At 33.1% G+C, this 14,181-nt stretch overlaps 1 protein-coding gene across 6 annotated transcripts in view; it reads right to left on the bottom strand.

Moving 5' to 3' along the window:
- Window positions 1-4,911: 4,911 nt before the first annotated feature.
- ADGRL3 (adhesion G protein-coupled receptor L3) overlaps window positions 4,912-14,181 on the bottom strand; it is a 790,703-nt gene continuing 781,433 nt past the window's right edge. For 5 of the 6 annotated variants that reach the window (XM_073891741.1, XM_073891740.1, XM_073891744.1 and 2 more), the window contains one exon: window positions 4,912-13,127. In XM_073891741.1, coding sequence (XP_073747842.1) covers window positions 12,328-13,127 — 800 coding nt within the window. In that variant the 3' untranslated portion in view covers window positions 4,912-12,327. The remainder of the gene's footprint in view (window positions 13,128-14,181) is intronic. The other variant, XM_073891745.1, reaches the window with a different exon arrangement.

Below are 14,181 nucleotides of genomic sequence, written 5' to 3'. Positions count from 1 at the left end.
GATAGGAACTCACATATTTTGAATAAGATTTTTTTTCCATGAGTTAAATAATGAAAAATATGGTTAATAATCTAATTGAATTTTATTTGAACGATATATTATCCATCTTTATAAATTGGAAGGAAAACCATAATTAGGTGATTAACTAGACTCATCTGAGGAAAAGAAGTTTTCTATTTTGGTCTCTCCCATACATCACCTGCTTAAAAGCAAGTTGTATAATATTTAAACATGATTAATGCAAATACATATCCAATATTTTTTAAACAGTTAATTCTGCAATTCTTTGCTCAAACTGCACATTAAATCACCTGTGGGCTCTTAAAATTAACTTAGACCGGGACCCACCCCCTCAGAGATTCTGATTTAACTGGTCTGCAGTGAGGCATGGGCTTTTTTTGTTGTTGTTTTTGTTAATATGCTCTAGGTGATTCTAACTGAAGCCAAGGCTGGGAAATGCTGAACTATTTTACTGACTCTCATAGTAACACATAAAAAAAGCAAAATAGTTAATATTCTCTTTAAATAAATGGGGGGGATGCCTGGGTGGCTCAGTCGGTTGAGCGTCTGCCTTCAGCTCGGGTCATGATCACAGGGTCCCGGAATCAAGCTGGGTTGGGCTCCCTGCTCAGTGGGGGCATCTGCTTCTCCCTCTCCCTCTGCCATTCCCCATGCTTGTGGGCGTGCACATGCGTTTGCTCTCTCTCTCTTTCTGTCAAATAAATAAATAAAATCCTTAAAAAATAAAATAAGTGACTCAAATTTTACACCGAATTAATGTGTTTTACACAGGGATTTGAATGAGTTTTGACTCCTCAATCTTAACTATTACTCCAATTTGAATTTTTAAAGCTAAACATTATTAGTTATTATTTTTAACCTTTTAGGCAATTTATAAACTACATAAACTGTGTATTTAGGTTATAACTGTAAAACAATTACATTAAAAATTTTAGATTATAGAAAAATAGCATGTAATACTTAAAAATAAAAATTTTAAACAAAAGAGGTTAAAAGGAAGGTTCATATTCTTTTTTCAGTTTCTGTCTCTTCTTACTGTGTTTTTCAGAATTAACAGAATCGCTGGAATTCTATTTTCATCAGTTACAATGAAATGGTGGCAATTACCACTGTGCTAGAAACTTTCTAAGAATGTAAGAAATTATTAGCTTTAAGACGTATCAAGTGCAAGACAAAGGGCTTATATTTTAATTCACTTTACCTTTCTTCCCCCCATATTTAAAAATAACTGTTAATTTCTAGACTATGACTTAACTGGCAGGATTAACAGTATATATATTAAATATAAAATACTTATTCTCATATCTTATAGAAGCAAAGCATGAATATCAAAATAAAAGTGATAGTGAGGTTTAGTGAGATGATTTTACCATTTGGAAATATAAAAAGAATTATTTTGGAGATTCAGACATAAGTCTTGTTTTTAGAGAATTGTGATTATCTGAATGATCATGTTCATTGAAGGATTATCTAATAAAAGTATGTGGGCATTTGTGTTTAATATCATGGTGTGTTTTGACCTTAACACACTTAACACACAATCACCAATATAGAAAAGATCCTTTATTTCAATTTATACATAAAATCTTCTGAGCCTGTTAACATTCTTGGTACTTTTGGATCAGAAGTTAATATTTCCTGATGCTGTGACTGGGAATAAATTCCGGATGAAGTATCCTAGGTAAGTAGAAAAAAGTGAGCTGACTTTCATCTCATTAGATATTATACTGAGATGAGATTCTTCACTGTTAATAAACTTTTTAGTATTGCAATGAAACAAATAACTATAACTTATTTTTAGAAATGGATTTATCTATAAAATTCAAAATAATGTAACTTTCTGGGCATTCTTTAATTTTTCGCTTTTTGTCATATCTTCCTATGTGATTATATCCCACTTTACATACAAATAGAAGACTGGCAAGAATCTCTAACTGCAACAATTAGGTCTTTTACATACTCAAAACATTAGTTTAAATTTCTCTAATAAATATTTCTAGTGTGTTGTATATAAATGTTAATGAGGAAAACTCCACTTTGCTAAGATCTTTCATATATACAATTACTACCTATATATGTGTTTTTTACATATACCTGTAATTACATATAGACACCAACGCAGAAACACACGGTCTCCTCCTTTCCCATGTCGTTTTAGATCGAAAATGATGGAGTAAAACAGTCATGCTTCAGCTTCAGTTCTACTGTATCCATTACCAACCTTGAGAATCCACTCCGTATATATTTTCCAAAATATTAATAGATTTATTTTTTTTTTGTAAAATCAAGGACTTTCTGGATTGTCCTGAGACAAAAAGAAACTCTGTTAATCCTTTCCTATAATATATTTCCTAGTGTCCCAAAATAACGACCTAGGGGCAAAAAACCCTAAGTAAGACATAATGTGTTTCTGAGGAAGAGACAGTATAAAAGGTTTGGTACTGGGTGGAGTGGCCATGAAGACAGGTGTGAGCTTGTTTGAAACTGAGACCCCAGACCTACTTCCGGACTAACACAGATCAAAATTTGCATCTTAACAAGAGTCTCATGTTACTCATATGCACTTTATAAATGAGAAACACAGTAGTTGAGAATGGATTCTTTGTCTCCAGTTGCTGTAGCCAAATGGACAGTTGATATTAGAACATAGGAAGCTAAACCAAAATGAAGGGATTCAATGGTTAGGGCAGAATTTTTAAGGCAGGATTCATTTCATTAATTGTTCTTCCTCCACCTACAGATTGGGACCAGACATTTAGTGGAAATACTGTTAGTATCACATTACTTTATCATGAGTTATAAAGTTATAAATTAATATTGGAGGAGTCACACATTTCCAACATTTCATTCACATAAAATACTCAGAAAAAAACCCAAAACTCAGTTGTAAGAAAAATATTTTGGGTAATGTTTCACAAACTGAGTTCCATGGGTTAATAGTGCTCAATGTATTGCTCCTTAGGTTCCTTGAGAATTTCAAGACCAGATAATTTTTTAAAAAGATTTATCTATTTATTTTAGAGAGCGAGAAAGAGAGAGCTCATGTGCACACAAGCGGGGGTGAGGGGAAGAGGGAGAGAGGATCAGACTCCTTGCTGAGAAGCCCCACACAGGGCTCTATTCCACGACCCAGAGATCATGACCCAAGCCAAAACCAAAATCAGCCGCTCAACCAACTGAGCCACCCAGGAGCTCCAGGGCCAGATAATTTTAAGAAACAGTGCAGTAGAGTTTTGCACTGTGTTCTCTGAAATTCTACAATTAAAAAAAAAAAAAATCTCTGTGACTGTTAAATCTGGCATCTCCCAGATATAATTAAACTTAGAACTGTTTTTTCCATCAAATGAGACCTGTGGAATGCAGATTATAAAATGCTGTATTTAATCGCTAGACGTTCAGTTGGTAAAACTGTTGTGTAAAGATTAAATATTGAGAAATTGCATACATAAAGACCAAGAAACTTGCAGTTATTATGCTGCTTTGATAATGGGATGAAATAGTCCTATAGATCAGAGTGGAACTTTAACTAGAATTTGAATTACAAGTATACTACTCTTCTCTACCCATTATGTATATTGGGGCAGAAGTGGAGGAGTGATAATATAAACAAGACACACACACATGCAGTCTATTTAGTACTAACTCAGAATCTGTTTCAGAATTTTCTAAATGAGGGTTTCATGGGTGCCAAGTACATTATATATGTATATATATTACACATTTATATACATATAAAGTATAGTTTTATACATTTATGTCACATACAAAATAGATATTGTATTTACTTTAGAGTTGAGGAACCTAGTCTTAGAAAAGTCATTCAAAGATAGAGAATGGGTGAAACCTCAATCTCTCGCTCAACTAACTCCTAGTTAAATGGAGTTTAAATACTTTTAGCATCTTAAAAGTGGGCTCTGTATTTTTCCAACATTCCCTTGGGTGTCTGTTACCCACCCTGCTCCTTAATTAAATGTAAAGGGGTGGGTTAATTTTTTTTAACCAGTTATTTAGTAGATGCATTATAACATTGTTACAAATAAAAACAGACTTTAGACTATGAGATTTTTGTTCAAAAATCACTAGCTCTATGACTGTAAAATCTGAATTTAAACTTCCTCTGTGAAATGAGCATGAAAAACAAATCCACTTCACCATATTATTAGAAAGATTAAACAAGGCCATTCAAAGTGCCAGGCACATCCTGGGCACTCAGAATCTGATGATTCCTCTTGATGTCCTTTGCAAATAATTCTTATGAAAATGTGTTTTCAATAGTATAAAGGAAAAGTATCTGAATTGGATTTTTCCAGCTGACATTTGTGTTCATTTTTCTGATGCTAAGAGTTAGTAAACGAAATAATCGGAGTCCCTGACACTACAAAATGGTGATTCTATAATGTCTATCTTTGCGACCCACACCATATACTAATATTGATTGCAGCCTTTATTCAAAAGAAAGGCATGTCCCAGCACAGATGTCCATAGTCTCCTTCGCACCAGAAGTCCATCAGTGACTGACTGTCCTTACCTCCACAAGTCCCCCAGTTCAAGACGGGGAGAAATAAGATTAGGTGACATTTGATTATATCTCAGTATTGGCAGACTTTAAGGGCAAACGGTAAGTTCCTATTTTAACTTCCTATCGTTCTGGAAAGAGCAAATCACCTTATGGTTACCTTGGATGGCAGCAGTTCTCTGAAGACATTAAAAAATAAAAAGCCCTCGCATTTTACTTTTAAGGTGTGAAGAAAGGGTGGGGGGAGGGCATGGGGATACCAAGGAAATCTACTAGGAGTCTATGTTTCAATTACCCTGTAGTTCGAAAAACTGTCCCAAAACTGAAGTTTTGGCACTCCCATATAATAAAAGTGACTACATCACTTATTGTTTACTGATATTTTTTATTGAGGTTTGTAGCTCATGATTTTACATGTGATTGTACAGAGCATTTAAGAAAAAAAAAAAGGTTGGAAAGGTTGTACAAGGGAAAAAATCCAAATGCTAGAAATCTGGAAGGTGTATATGATAAGATTAATTCCACGTGTAAATATATGAGAATGGTAAGAGACCAGAGCCTGCGATAGCTATTTTCTTTTTCCTAGAAAGAGAAATTTTTCCTATCAATGAGAAATAACTTAGTTATTTTAAAAGATAAACTATCATTTTTAGAAAACATATATCTTGAATTAGATTTAATGCTTGGCAAGTGGGAAAACAGTATGGAAAAACTTCCCAGATTATCCTTCTACTTCCAATGCATTCACAGAAGCCAAATGAAAGGAAATCAAGCTGACTCTGTTATTATTTTGTAATTCATAGGCAAAGATTAGTGTGGGAATATACAAAGAAGACTTGTTTATAAATGAACACATTCTGATTGTCTACAGCTGTTTCAAGACATCATCTTTTATTACTTAGGATGGTAAAGGAAATCTTTATACTGAAATGAGGCAGGGAAACCAACTTAAGTGTTTTTTTTCCTCATCTTTCTTGATTCATGATGGTATTCAAAACATAAGACATTGTGACAGCCGGAAGTTCAAGGCATTGAAAATGCTCTAGAAGACTAGGCAGTGGTCAGCCCAAGAAGACACTGTGTTCTAGTCACTGTATCCTGAGTTCCATCCCCAAAGACTTCTACGGACCGTTAAAGAGTTGATGACATTCATGAGTTTTGCTGAACATTTTTTGAAGTCAACCAAGCCATTTCCTTTTGAAGCTAGGATCATTTTACCAGTTTTATCTTCAGAAGAATCAGGGAATTTTTAACCTTTAAAAAGCTACATTACGTAAAGAACTTAAACACATTTCCTTGCCAATATAGTGTGAAATTCTTCAGTCTTGGGTCATTGAGAAAGACTTAACTCTTTTAAAATTTAAAATTCTCCAATATTGGACTAACTATAAATCTTTAATAACCTTAGATCACAGAGTGGAACATTCTCATTTTAAAATTAGTCATTCTGAATGGCAATGTTAATCTAAATTAGATCCTTAGAAGTTAGCTTTCCTTTCCTCTTCTTTCAAGCTCTTTCCTTTAGCATTCTAGAATGAAAGAAGCATTGGGAATACTTTTAGACACATTTGGATTATGGAGTACTTTGATAAAATGTCATACAATTGTCTGCAGAATTTTACAAATTGACTATAATAATTGAAGAGAGAGAGGACTTGAGAGTAATATTTTCAGCTGTGTAATTATTTGTTCAGTTTCAATGTAATATTCATAGATACAATAAATTATCCTGTAATATGAATATTGCTTGGTTATGAATTATCTTGCACAATGTACATAATTCCAATTTAATATTAATTTAATGTTCATTAGAAAGATTCATAATAAAGCTCTAAAAGGTACAAAGCTACTAGTAGCATTAACGGTGTTGGCATACAATAGAGTAAGCAGATTAGAGAGTGAAAGTGAATTGAGGCAAAAATACTTAAGAAATATCTATAAAATATTCATGTTTCCTTGAGACAAGGTGTGGCTAGACAAGGAATATTTAAAGAGTGTGAAAAGTGTTTAGAGTTGCCTGTGGAATCAGCAGGATAAAATTATAGTATGGTATACTTCAATTTTTGCTTTAATACATCAATAGCATTTGGTACACTGTTTAAGATTTTTACCACTCTGAATGATTTCATTATTTTTTCCTGGAATTTTTTTTTTTTTTTTGTAACTCTAATTTAGGTCCTGCTACCTCACCATAAGTCTGCCAACTTGGTTCTGCCCTTTTCCTGTTCATACTGTGATTGAAAAGACCTGGTTATCCCAAAAGAGTCTTTTTTTCCTTGACTTCCTCATATAAATCAAAGTTCTCTTTTACCATGCATTCTTAAAAATCATAGTTTGCATTTACCTTTGAAATACTCTAATGGGACTTAAATTAGAAAAATTTTGTGTGACATACTTCTGAGAGAAAGAAACATCAAAACATAGTTGAAATGAAGGCATTTCAATAATTTAAAGGTCCTGGATGTTAAAGACATGTTGGCTTTTAATTTTCTTGGAAGAGGGTATAGCAATAACTTTATTGAAAATGAAAATATGCAAAACCGTAATAACTACCTGTTTCATTAAAAAAATTACAGTTATTTCCTCTGCAAGCTGTAAATAAAAGGAATTAAAGTATGTAAGTGTGTATATAGGTGAAAGTTAAAGATTGATCTCACTTTTAAAGCAAAGGGGAAGTAGAAGTAATCAGGTTAATTAGCAAATAGGAGCGATTCCTCTGATGGCCTAAGCAGGAAAGAAGCAGCTACCAACACTTTTTAATTAGAAATGAAAATTTAGATATTTATCAATATTTTTCAGATGGCTTAAAAAGGATGTATTTACCGATTACAAAACGGAATTTATGGTTGGGATTCATCAAATCTATTTTATGATCTCAAAGAAGCTTTCCACATAGAATTCATTTGCACAAAAAGCTTCCATAAGCTATTTTTGTAAAGTTGCTGCTTCATTCTTATGCTTCCATGTTCCTAATTTATTAATGTGCAGAAATCTAACATAAGATATATTTATTTTTAGAAATGCATAGTAATTATTTATGTGGTGAGTTATAATCATGAATTACTAAACATGAACTAATTAAATCTTAATACCTTGGTACTATAGTATACTAGGAATATTGTACATATTGTTCTTTTATCTCACATACTTTTGTTAGAGAAGAAAAGACATTCTTGTCAATATTTTTAGAATTGCTCAAAATCAAATTAGGGTTTCAGTTTGTTTCTCTCTCTCTCTAAGTCTGAACTGACACAGTAGTTCTATAGTGTTTTGTTTTGTTTTTTCCAAAAACATCTCAAGCGGTAGCACCTTGGTACAGTACTAGTGAAAATTTCTAAAAACAAATTATTCTTTCACTAATGGGCGATGATTATTGATCAGTTTGGAGTTGATCTTTAGACAACCCAGAAACTATTTTTCCTTTCCGTTTTGGTCTCTATAATGTCAATCTTTAAAGTCTTTAATGTCATTTTTTAAAGTAAACAAGCCAGTCAATTGATTTGAACATGTGTGTGTGGGGGGAAAAGCTGAAGATATTGCCCAAAATTAAGTCTATAAATATTACTAATTGTCTTATATGTTTATCTCCATTACCATGAAATGTTTCATCATACCAACTAAGTTAATATTTAAAAAAATTTAAAAAACTAAATTTTAAAGATCTTTTATTAATATGTTGAGATTTTTAGGTTAATGGGGATTTAAAAAATATAGGCCATAAACTACACTTTTAATTTAGAGTCTCTGTGAATTTCTTTGACAATTTGCTTGACATATTTCCATTATCTGCATTTGATTAATACAGTTTCCTGATTATTTTCATTTCAACATGATTGTTCTCATGCAAATTCTTTTTTGTCATTATGATTATTTTAGCATAGCAATTTATTACTCAACTATAGTATTTTTAACTTTAATAGAGTGGAACCAGAGGGATACTCAAAAAGCTTAAAGGAAGTCAAATCTATTTCTCCTTCACAAAATTTAGATTTCTCCATAAATATTATCAGTTAGGAACATGGGCTGTATAACAATCAAACAGTCTGTGATTCAGCTAAACATGAGGTCTGTTAGCTAGTATCCTGGTAAAATAGCATGGGAAATAGACCTCAAAACGAAAAAAAGTTCGAGTAAAATATTATGAAAATATTATTTTACTAGGAAATAATAATTGGTTTGTTTCATTGGCATAACTTTTACTTGCAGCTATCCAAATAATGTGCTATGTATGTACAGTATTTTGGTGAAAATTTACTTTATAGAAAATCAGACAAACACATCAGAAATATGCAGATAAGTAGGTCATGTATGGCACAGGGTAATAAAACATATTCAACCTAAGATGGTAAAAAAACAAAAAAAAATTTAAAATTATTAATTTACCAATAGCTACACAAGGGAATACGTGGGGAAAAAAGTCAAGTTCAGGAATTCAACCCTTGCTAGTGTAAAATGGACTAAATGAATACATGGTTGATATACACAAATTTCTATTGAAGTGTATACATAATTAATTTCTTTACTGTTTTGTTTTATTATAGTCACATAAAACTTGGGGAAACAATCTCTTTCTGTAAAAGTCTTTGGGATCTTAAATCTTTCTGAAAGCACATCAATTATGATGTATTCAAATTCAAAAATCTCATCCTTTCATCTTGATGCAAGAGCTTGGTAGTAACTGACAGTACGAAATGGCCTTCTGCACCAATTTATGTATTCAAGTGATTTTCTTCAGCTTGGTCTATGTAAAGCTGGGGAGGCTACCTGTTTCAAATTTCCACATAATGAAACATAAAAGATAACGGGTGGGGAGGTAGCAATATCTGAAAATCAGAATTGGCAGCATCAGCAAGCTGAGTTGAGGTAGTTTCCCCCATTGTTCTGTGAAACTTGCTTCTTACTGAGAGAGCTGCTTTCATATGGATTTCTGTTGAATTGGTAAAACAAGCATAAGTGCTCATTATCCACAGACCAACATCTGTGTTTCTGAAGTTACCTTAAACTTGTCTAAAAAGGGTTCTTTCATTACCAACTGTATTCTATGTAACAGATAGGATAACCACCTGTCAGGTGTTAATATTGTCATAGGGTGGTATGAGAAAACCTAATTACCATTAAAGCTTGTGTTTCTCCTGCAACTTAAAAAAAAAATCTGGAGACTTAAAAAATACTTCAGTTAAGTGACCAAAAAGGAATGATAAGTAAGATATTCTAAGGTGATATTAAGGTTATGATGTACTCTGGTCCAGCCCAGAATTTTTTTTGTCATATATTTTAAAACTATATATAGATTACTGGCTATTCTGTAAACTACTCTTTATCTTAATTTAAGAAATTAATTTATAGATTGATGGTATTTAGATTTGGAGGGGGAAGAAAAAAAAGAAATCACCAAAATATTACATACAAGAGAAATTATAATTTGGCAAATTCATTCTGGCTTTGCTCTAGAAGGGACTCCATGCTTAGACACTGCTGGTAAAGGTTCTTCAGTAACTGGAGATGTAGAAAGTTTCTTTGAAAGGACTTTTTTCCATATATGGGACAAGAAAAATTAGCATAAAAATATATTATCTTTATAAAATGGATATTCACTTTGCCATTATTCTGGCATTTTTTTAGCCAATTGAGTGACTTTAAATTTCTAACATCGAAATGGGACTTACAAGGAAGGAAAAGACATGACCCACACCCTCCTCCAATTCCATGCTTAAATCTCTGATTGAAGCTGGCTTTTATAGGAGGCATAGTGACTCCAGCTGGTTTATAAAATAAGCACATAGTAACATATTAACCTGCTTAAAAGTAAGTTATATATCTTATTTCATCCAACATACACATGCCTATCCCATTTCTCTGGTTTACTTTGTCTGCAAAAATGGTGTAATTTTGTGCTTAGGTTATCCATCTAGGCAGATTTGATTTCTTTTGCCTGGCTCATTTGGGCCATAGAGGATTAGCAAAGTATATATAATGAAAACAGAAGGAAAGATGAGAAAAATGAAAAGAGTAATTAATCATATAGTACATACATCAAAACAGTATCTTCTAAATCTCAATCAGTTGTTTATTGTTTGGCAAACAAGTTTCACTTTTACAACAAATATTAGTAATGAGGTCATCCAACTTTGAGACCATACAAAATGGATCATAAATTTAAAAAAAAATTATATGTGCTGCTAATTTACCTCTTGTATTCCTACATTACTTAAAATCCTGTCAAATAAATAAATTTTCCTGTTAATAAACGGAAGAGTTTAAAAAAAAATCACTTCAAAATAACTTTACCTTTCAATTCTTACTACAAGGGAGTGAATTTCCTTTAAAAATTGGTAGTGCAGGTGCCCACTTGGGGATCAGACTGAGCATTCAGCACTTTAACGCCTATGGGATACCATTTGTTTTTTTTTCACATGCAGAAGCCCCACTAGTTCTATTGACACCTCTTGACTTCTAGAATCATAGCTACTGTCTTGGTGATGAACTGCTTGCCAAATATGCTTTGCATTACAACAGATGTGCACTGTAAACATAAAAGTTCGTCCTGCTCTAATTTGCAAAAATGCTCTTGGAAATACTCTGACTGAATAAAGATATATAGTGAGGGAAGAAAGTCTAATTTTATTTATTTTATTTTTTTTTGTAAAAAATAATTTGTTTGTATTACTAGAAAATGATTCTTATAAAGTGATAGTTTCATTTATTTATTTATTTATTTTTTGCCAGGTGAAATTTTAAAGAAAAAAAAGCAATAAAAAAAGAAGAAAGAAAGAAAGAAAGAAAGAAAGAAAGAAAGAAAGAAAGAAAGAAAGAAAGAAAGAAAAAGAAAGAAAGAAAGAAAGAAAGAAAGAGAAAAAGAAAGAAAGAAAGAAAGAGAAAAAGAAAGAAAGAAAGAAAAACAGCAGAAAGAAAGAAAAAGCAGAAAGAAAGAAAAAAGGAAAAGAGAGAAAAAAGGAAAAGAAAATGAAGGAAGAAAGAAAAGAAAGAAGAAAGGAAGGAAACTTTGCTCTCTTACTGGTAGACAAACTTGCAAGACCAGCACGAAAGAAAAAGAAAATATCTCTTTTTTTCCACTACATTAACAGGACTCAAATTCTGGAGGAACAGAAAGCTGACTATATGTGCAATGCTAGTATCTGTACATTACATAGAAATTGTTCAATTTTTTTCTGCCATTAGTTTTATCATCAGTTAATACAGCAAATCATAAAATATGCATTTAGCATATAATTCTAGAATTCCCCTCCATTTCATTATTCTGTTGTTTTATCTTGTATTCCACAGCTATTCCTGCTGCGGTGAATTCAGGTTGTGAGTGACTAAAAACCGCTATGTGATGCAGTTTTGCTTTGTTTTTATGTTTGTGCAGCACTCCAATCTAGATGCAGCACTGTTACTCATTTCAAACAACCATTCTGGCCTTTTAAAAATCAGGTCCTTGTTATCATAGTAACAGAGCATCAGAGATGTTAGAACAAACACAACAGAATTCAACAAGGCCACAATGAGTGCCATTTTCTTCGTATCTCGTTCATTAACATAATGAAGTCTCCATCTGAGGGGGAAAGACAGGAAAGGAGAGGGCACAGGGGAATTTCAGCAGTTATCTTTCTCCCCTGGGCTGACCTAAAAATCCCAGTTAAAAAAAAAAAAGTCTGAAAGTTTGTGTTTGTCTCTCAAGAACAGCATAAAGATTTAGGAGTACACACATTATCACCACTGCTTATATCAACTCAGAACAGTCAACCAGGTGTTAGCAGTTCTGTTGGCTTAAATTTCTGTGTCATCTTCTATAGACTAGTGACCAAATGAGCTGGTCCTTTTGAACTGCCCTCTGGAGGGGTCCCATCTTTGTTTGGAGGAACTATAAATCCATCACTGCTACCGCGCCCTAGCTGGTAGTAGGTGTGCAGCTGATGGACGTGGTTTCTGGAGCCTAGGTTTGGCATGCTTTTGTAGTAAACATCTTCGGCATCACCACATTTGGCCGGTGGGGGTTCGGTCTGGGTGCTGGTGGTAACGCTCTCTGTGGCAGGCACACCAGCCAGGGCCGGCATGCTGGTGTACAGAGAGTCCCTATGGGGTGACTGGAGATCTTCTGTGTGCTCGTTGGTTAGCAAAGGGAAAAAGCTCTCACTGTGGTCTTGGGGGAGCCGCCTTCTGGTGTAATGGTGTGGCTGGTGGTTCTCTGCGGAGTAGACTCTTGGGGGAAGCAAAGGAGCATCAGATTCCTCATGAATGAGTTCCAGGCCCAAACTCTCCTCATGGTTAAAGGAGGTGGCATCATCCAGGACAATGGCATCATCTTCACTCCCGCTGCCGAGGTTATTCACCAGCTTGTTCATCAGATTCCTGTTCTGTTCACTGGAGCGCTCATGGTTGTTAAGGTAAGACGGGATATAGTTGGAAGTGAGTTCCTTCAGAATCTTTTTCTCTAGGGCGGTCTCGTTGTGGTTATAGCCACGGTCTATAATTTGCACACAGTTGCTCAGGTATTCACCACTGGCAATGCTGTAACTATTGCCATGGTTACCATTCAGTGGTAGAGTATCCATGACACTTGTATCCCTGGCATTGTTCAGAAGCCCCTCTGAAAAAGATTACAGAACACTATGACATTTACATCCAATTGGCCAGAGAACGCACACACAAACACAAAAGCAAAAACATCCAACCATGAAGTATGTATAAATTGCTAGCATGTTTAATTAAGTATCAGATGTTTGGAAATAAACAAAAAATACTAGTAAGTCTATATGTACATATCTATATATACACTTGGGCAATTGATAGAAACCCTATAAATGGAAAAGTATCTAAAATAAATCTTTAAAATAATAATTTTTAAAAACCTATGAATTTGCAATTTCCACACAAGCATTGCCTGATATTATCTGAAGCATATTTGTCTATAACTTGGAAAAAAATAACACAAAATTTTGGTGTAATCATTCGTAGCTTTCAATTTATACACATCAAAGTCAATTCAATAATTCATTACCTTTAATTTTACATGTCAACATTAAAATAGGTATAATATTAACATAATTTATGTGTGGTGCTTTGAATATGCTGGTCAAAAGTAAAAGAATCAAGCACTTTCTAAGAATTTGATATAGAATTTTGTAAGATTCAAATTAATTCCTACACACAAAAATCACAAAAGGATTATGTTAAATTTGTCAGAATGATGTAGTCATGAAATAATGCTTAGTCAAGTAAATGGCACATCAAAATAATTTGCACACAGGAACTTTCAAAACAAAAATATTTGGATTTACTTTCTAATTTTTTTTTCTACATATAAACCCATTAGTGATTGTTTAGGGTCAGTAGGTAATAATACAAGAGAATGTGTAAAGACACAGGGATCTGATTCCTAAAAACATAGTGTCAGTATTAAAGATTCCATGCCATAATGAGTGATAACTTTGTGTGCATATATTAAACTTTGAGTTTAAAGGAGATTAAACATTTTTTTCTGGGAAGAAATAGTTGCAGTGAAATAAAATTTAACCACATGCTTCTTCAAGGTTTTTGCATTCTCTTGAATAAACAGAAATCCAAGAATCTATAATAATAGTTCCAAAATCAGTTCAAATGCAACCACGAAAGAAAACACAAACATTTAACCAATACTCGTA

This window comes from Callorhinus ursinus, unplaced genomic scaffold (genome assembly GCF_003265705.2).
Source record: "Callorhinus ursinus isolate GAN/ISIS: 27379988/994484 unplaced genomic scaffold, GSC_fseal_2.0 scaffold4, whole genome shotgun sequence".
Lineage (NCBI taxonomy): Eukaryota > Metazoa > Chordata > Mammalia > Carnivora > Otariidae > Callorhinus > Callorhinus ursinus.
Note: the sequence above shows the minus strand (reverse complement) of the source record. Positions and strands in the feature narration are given on the sequence as shown.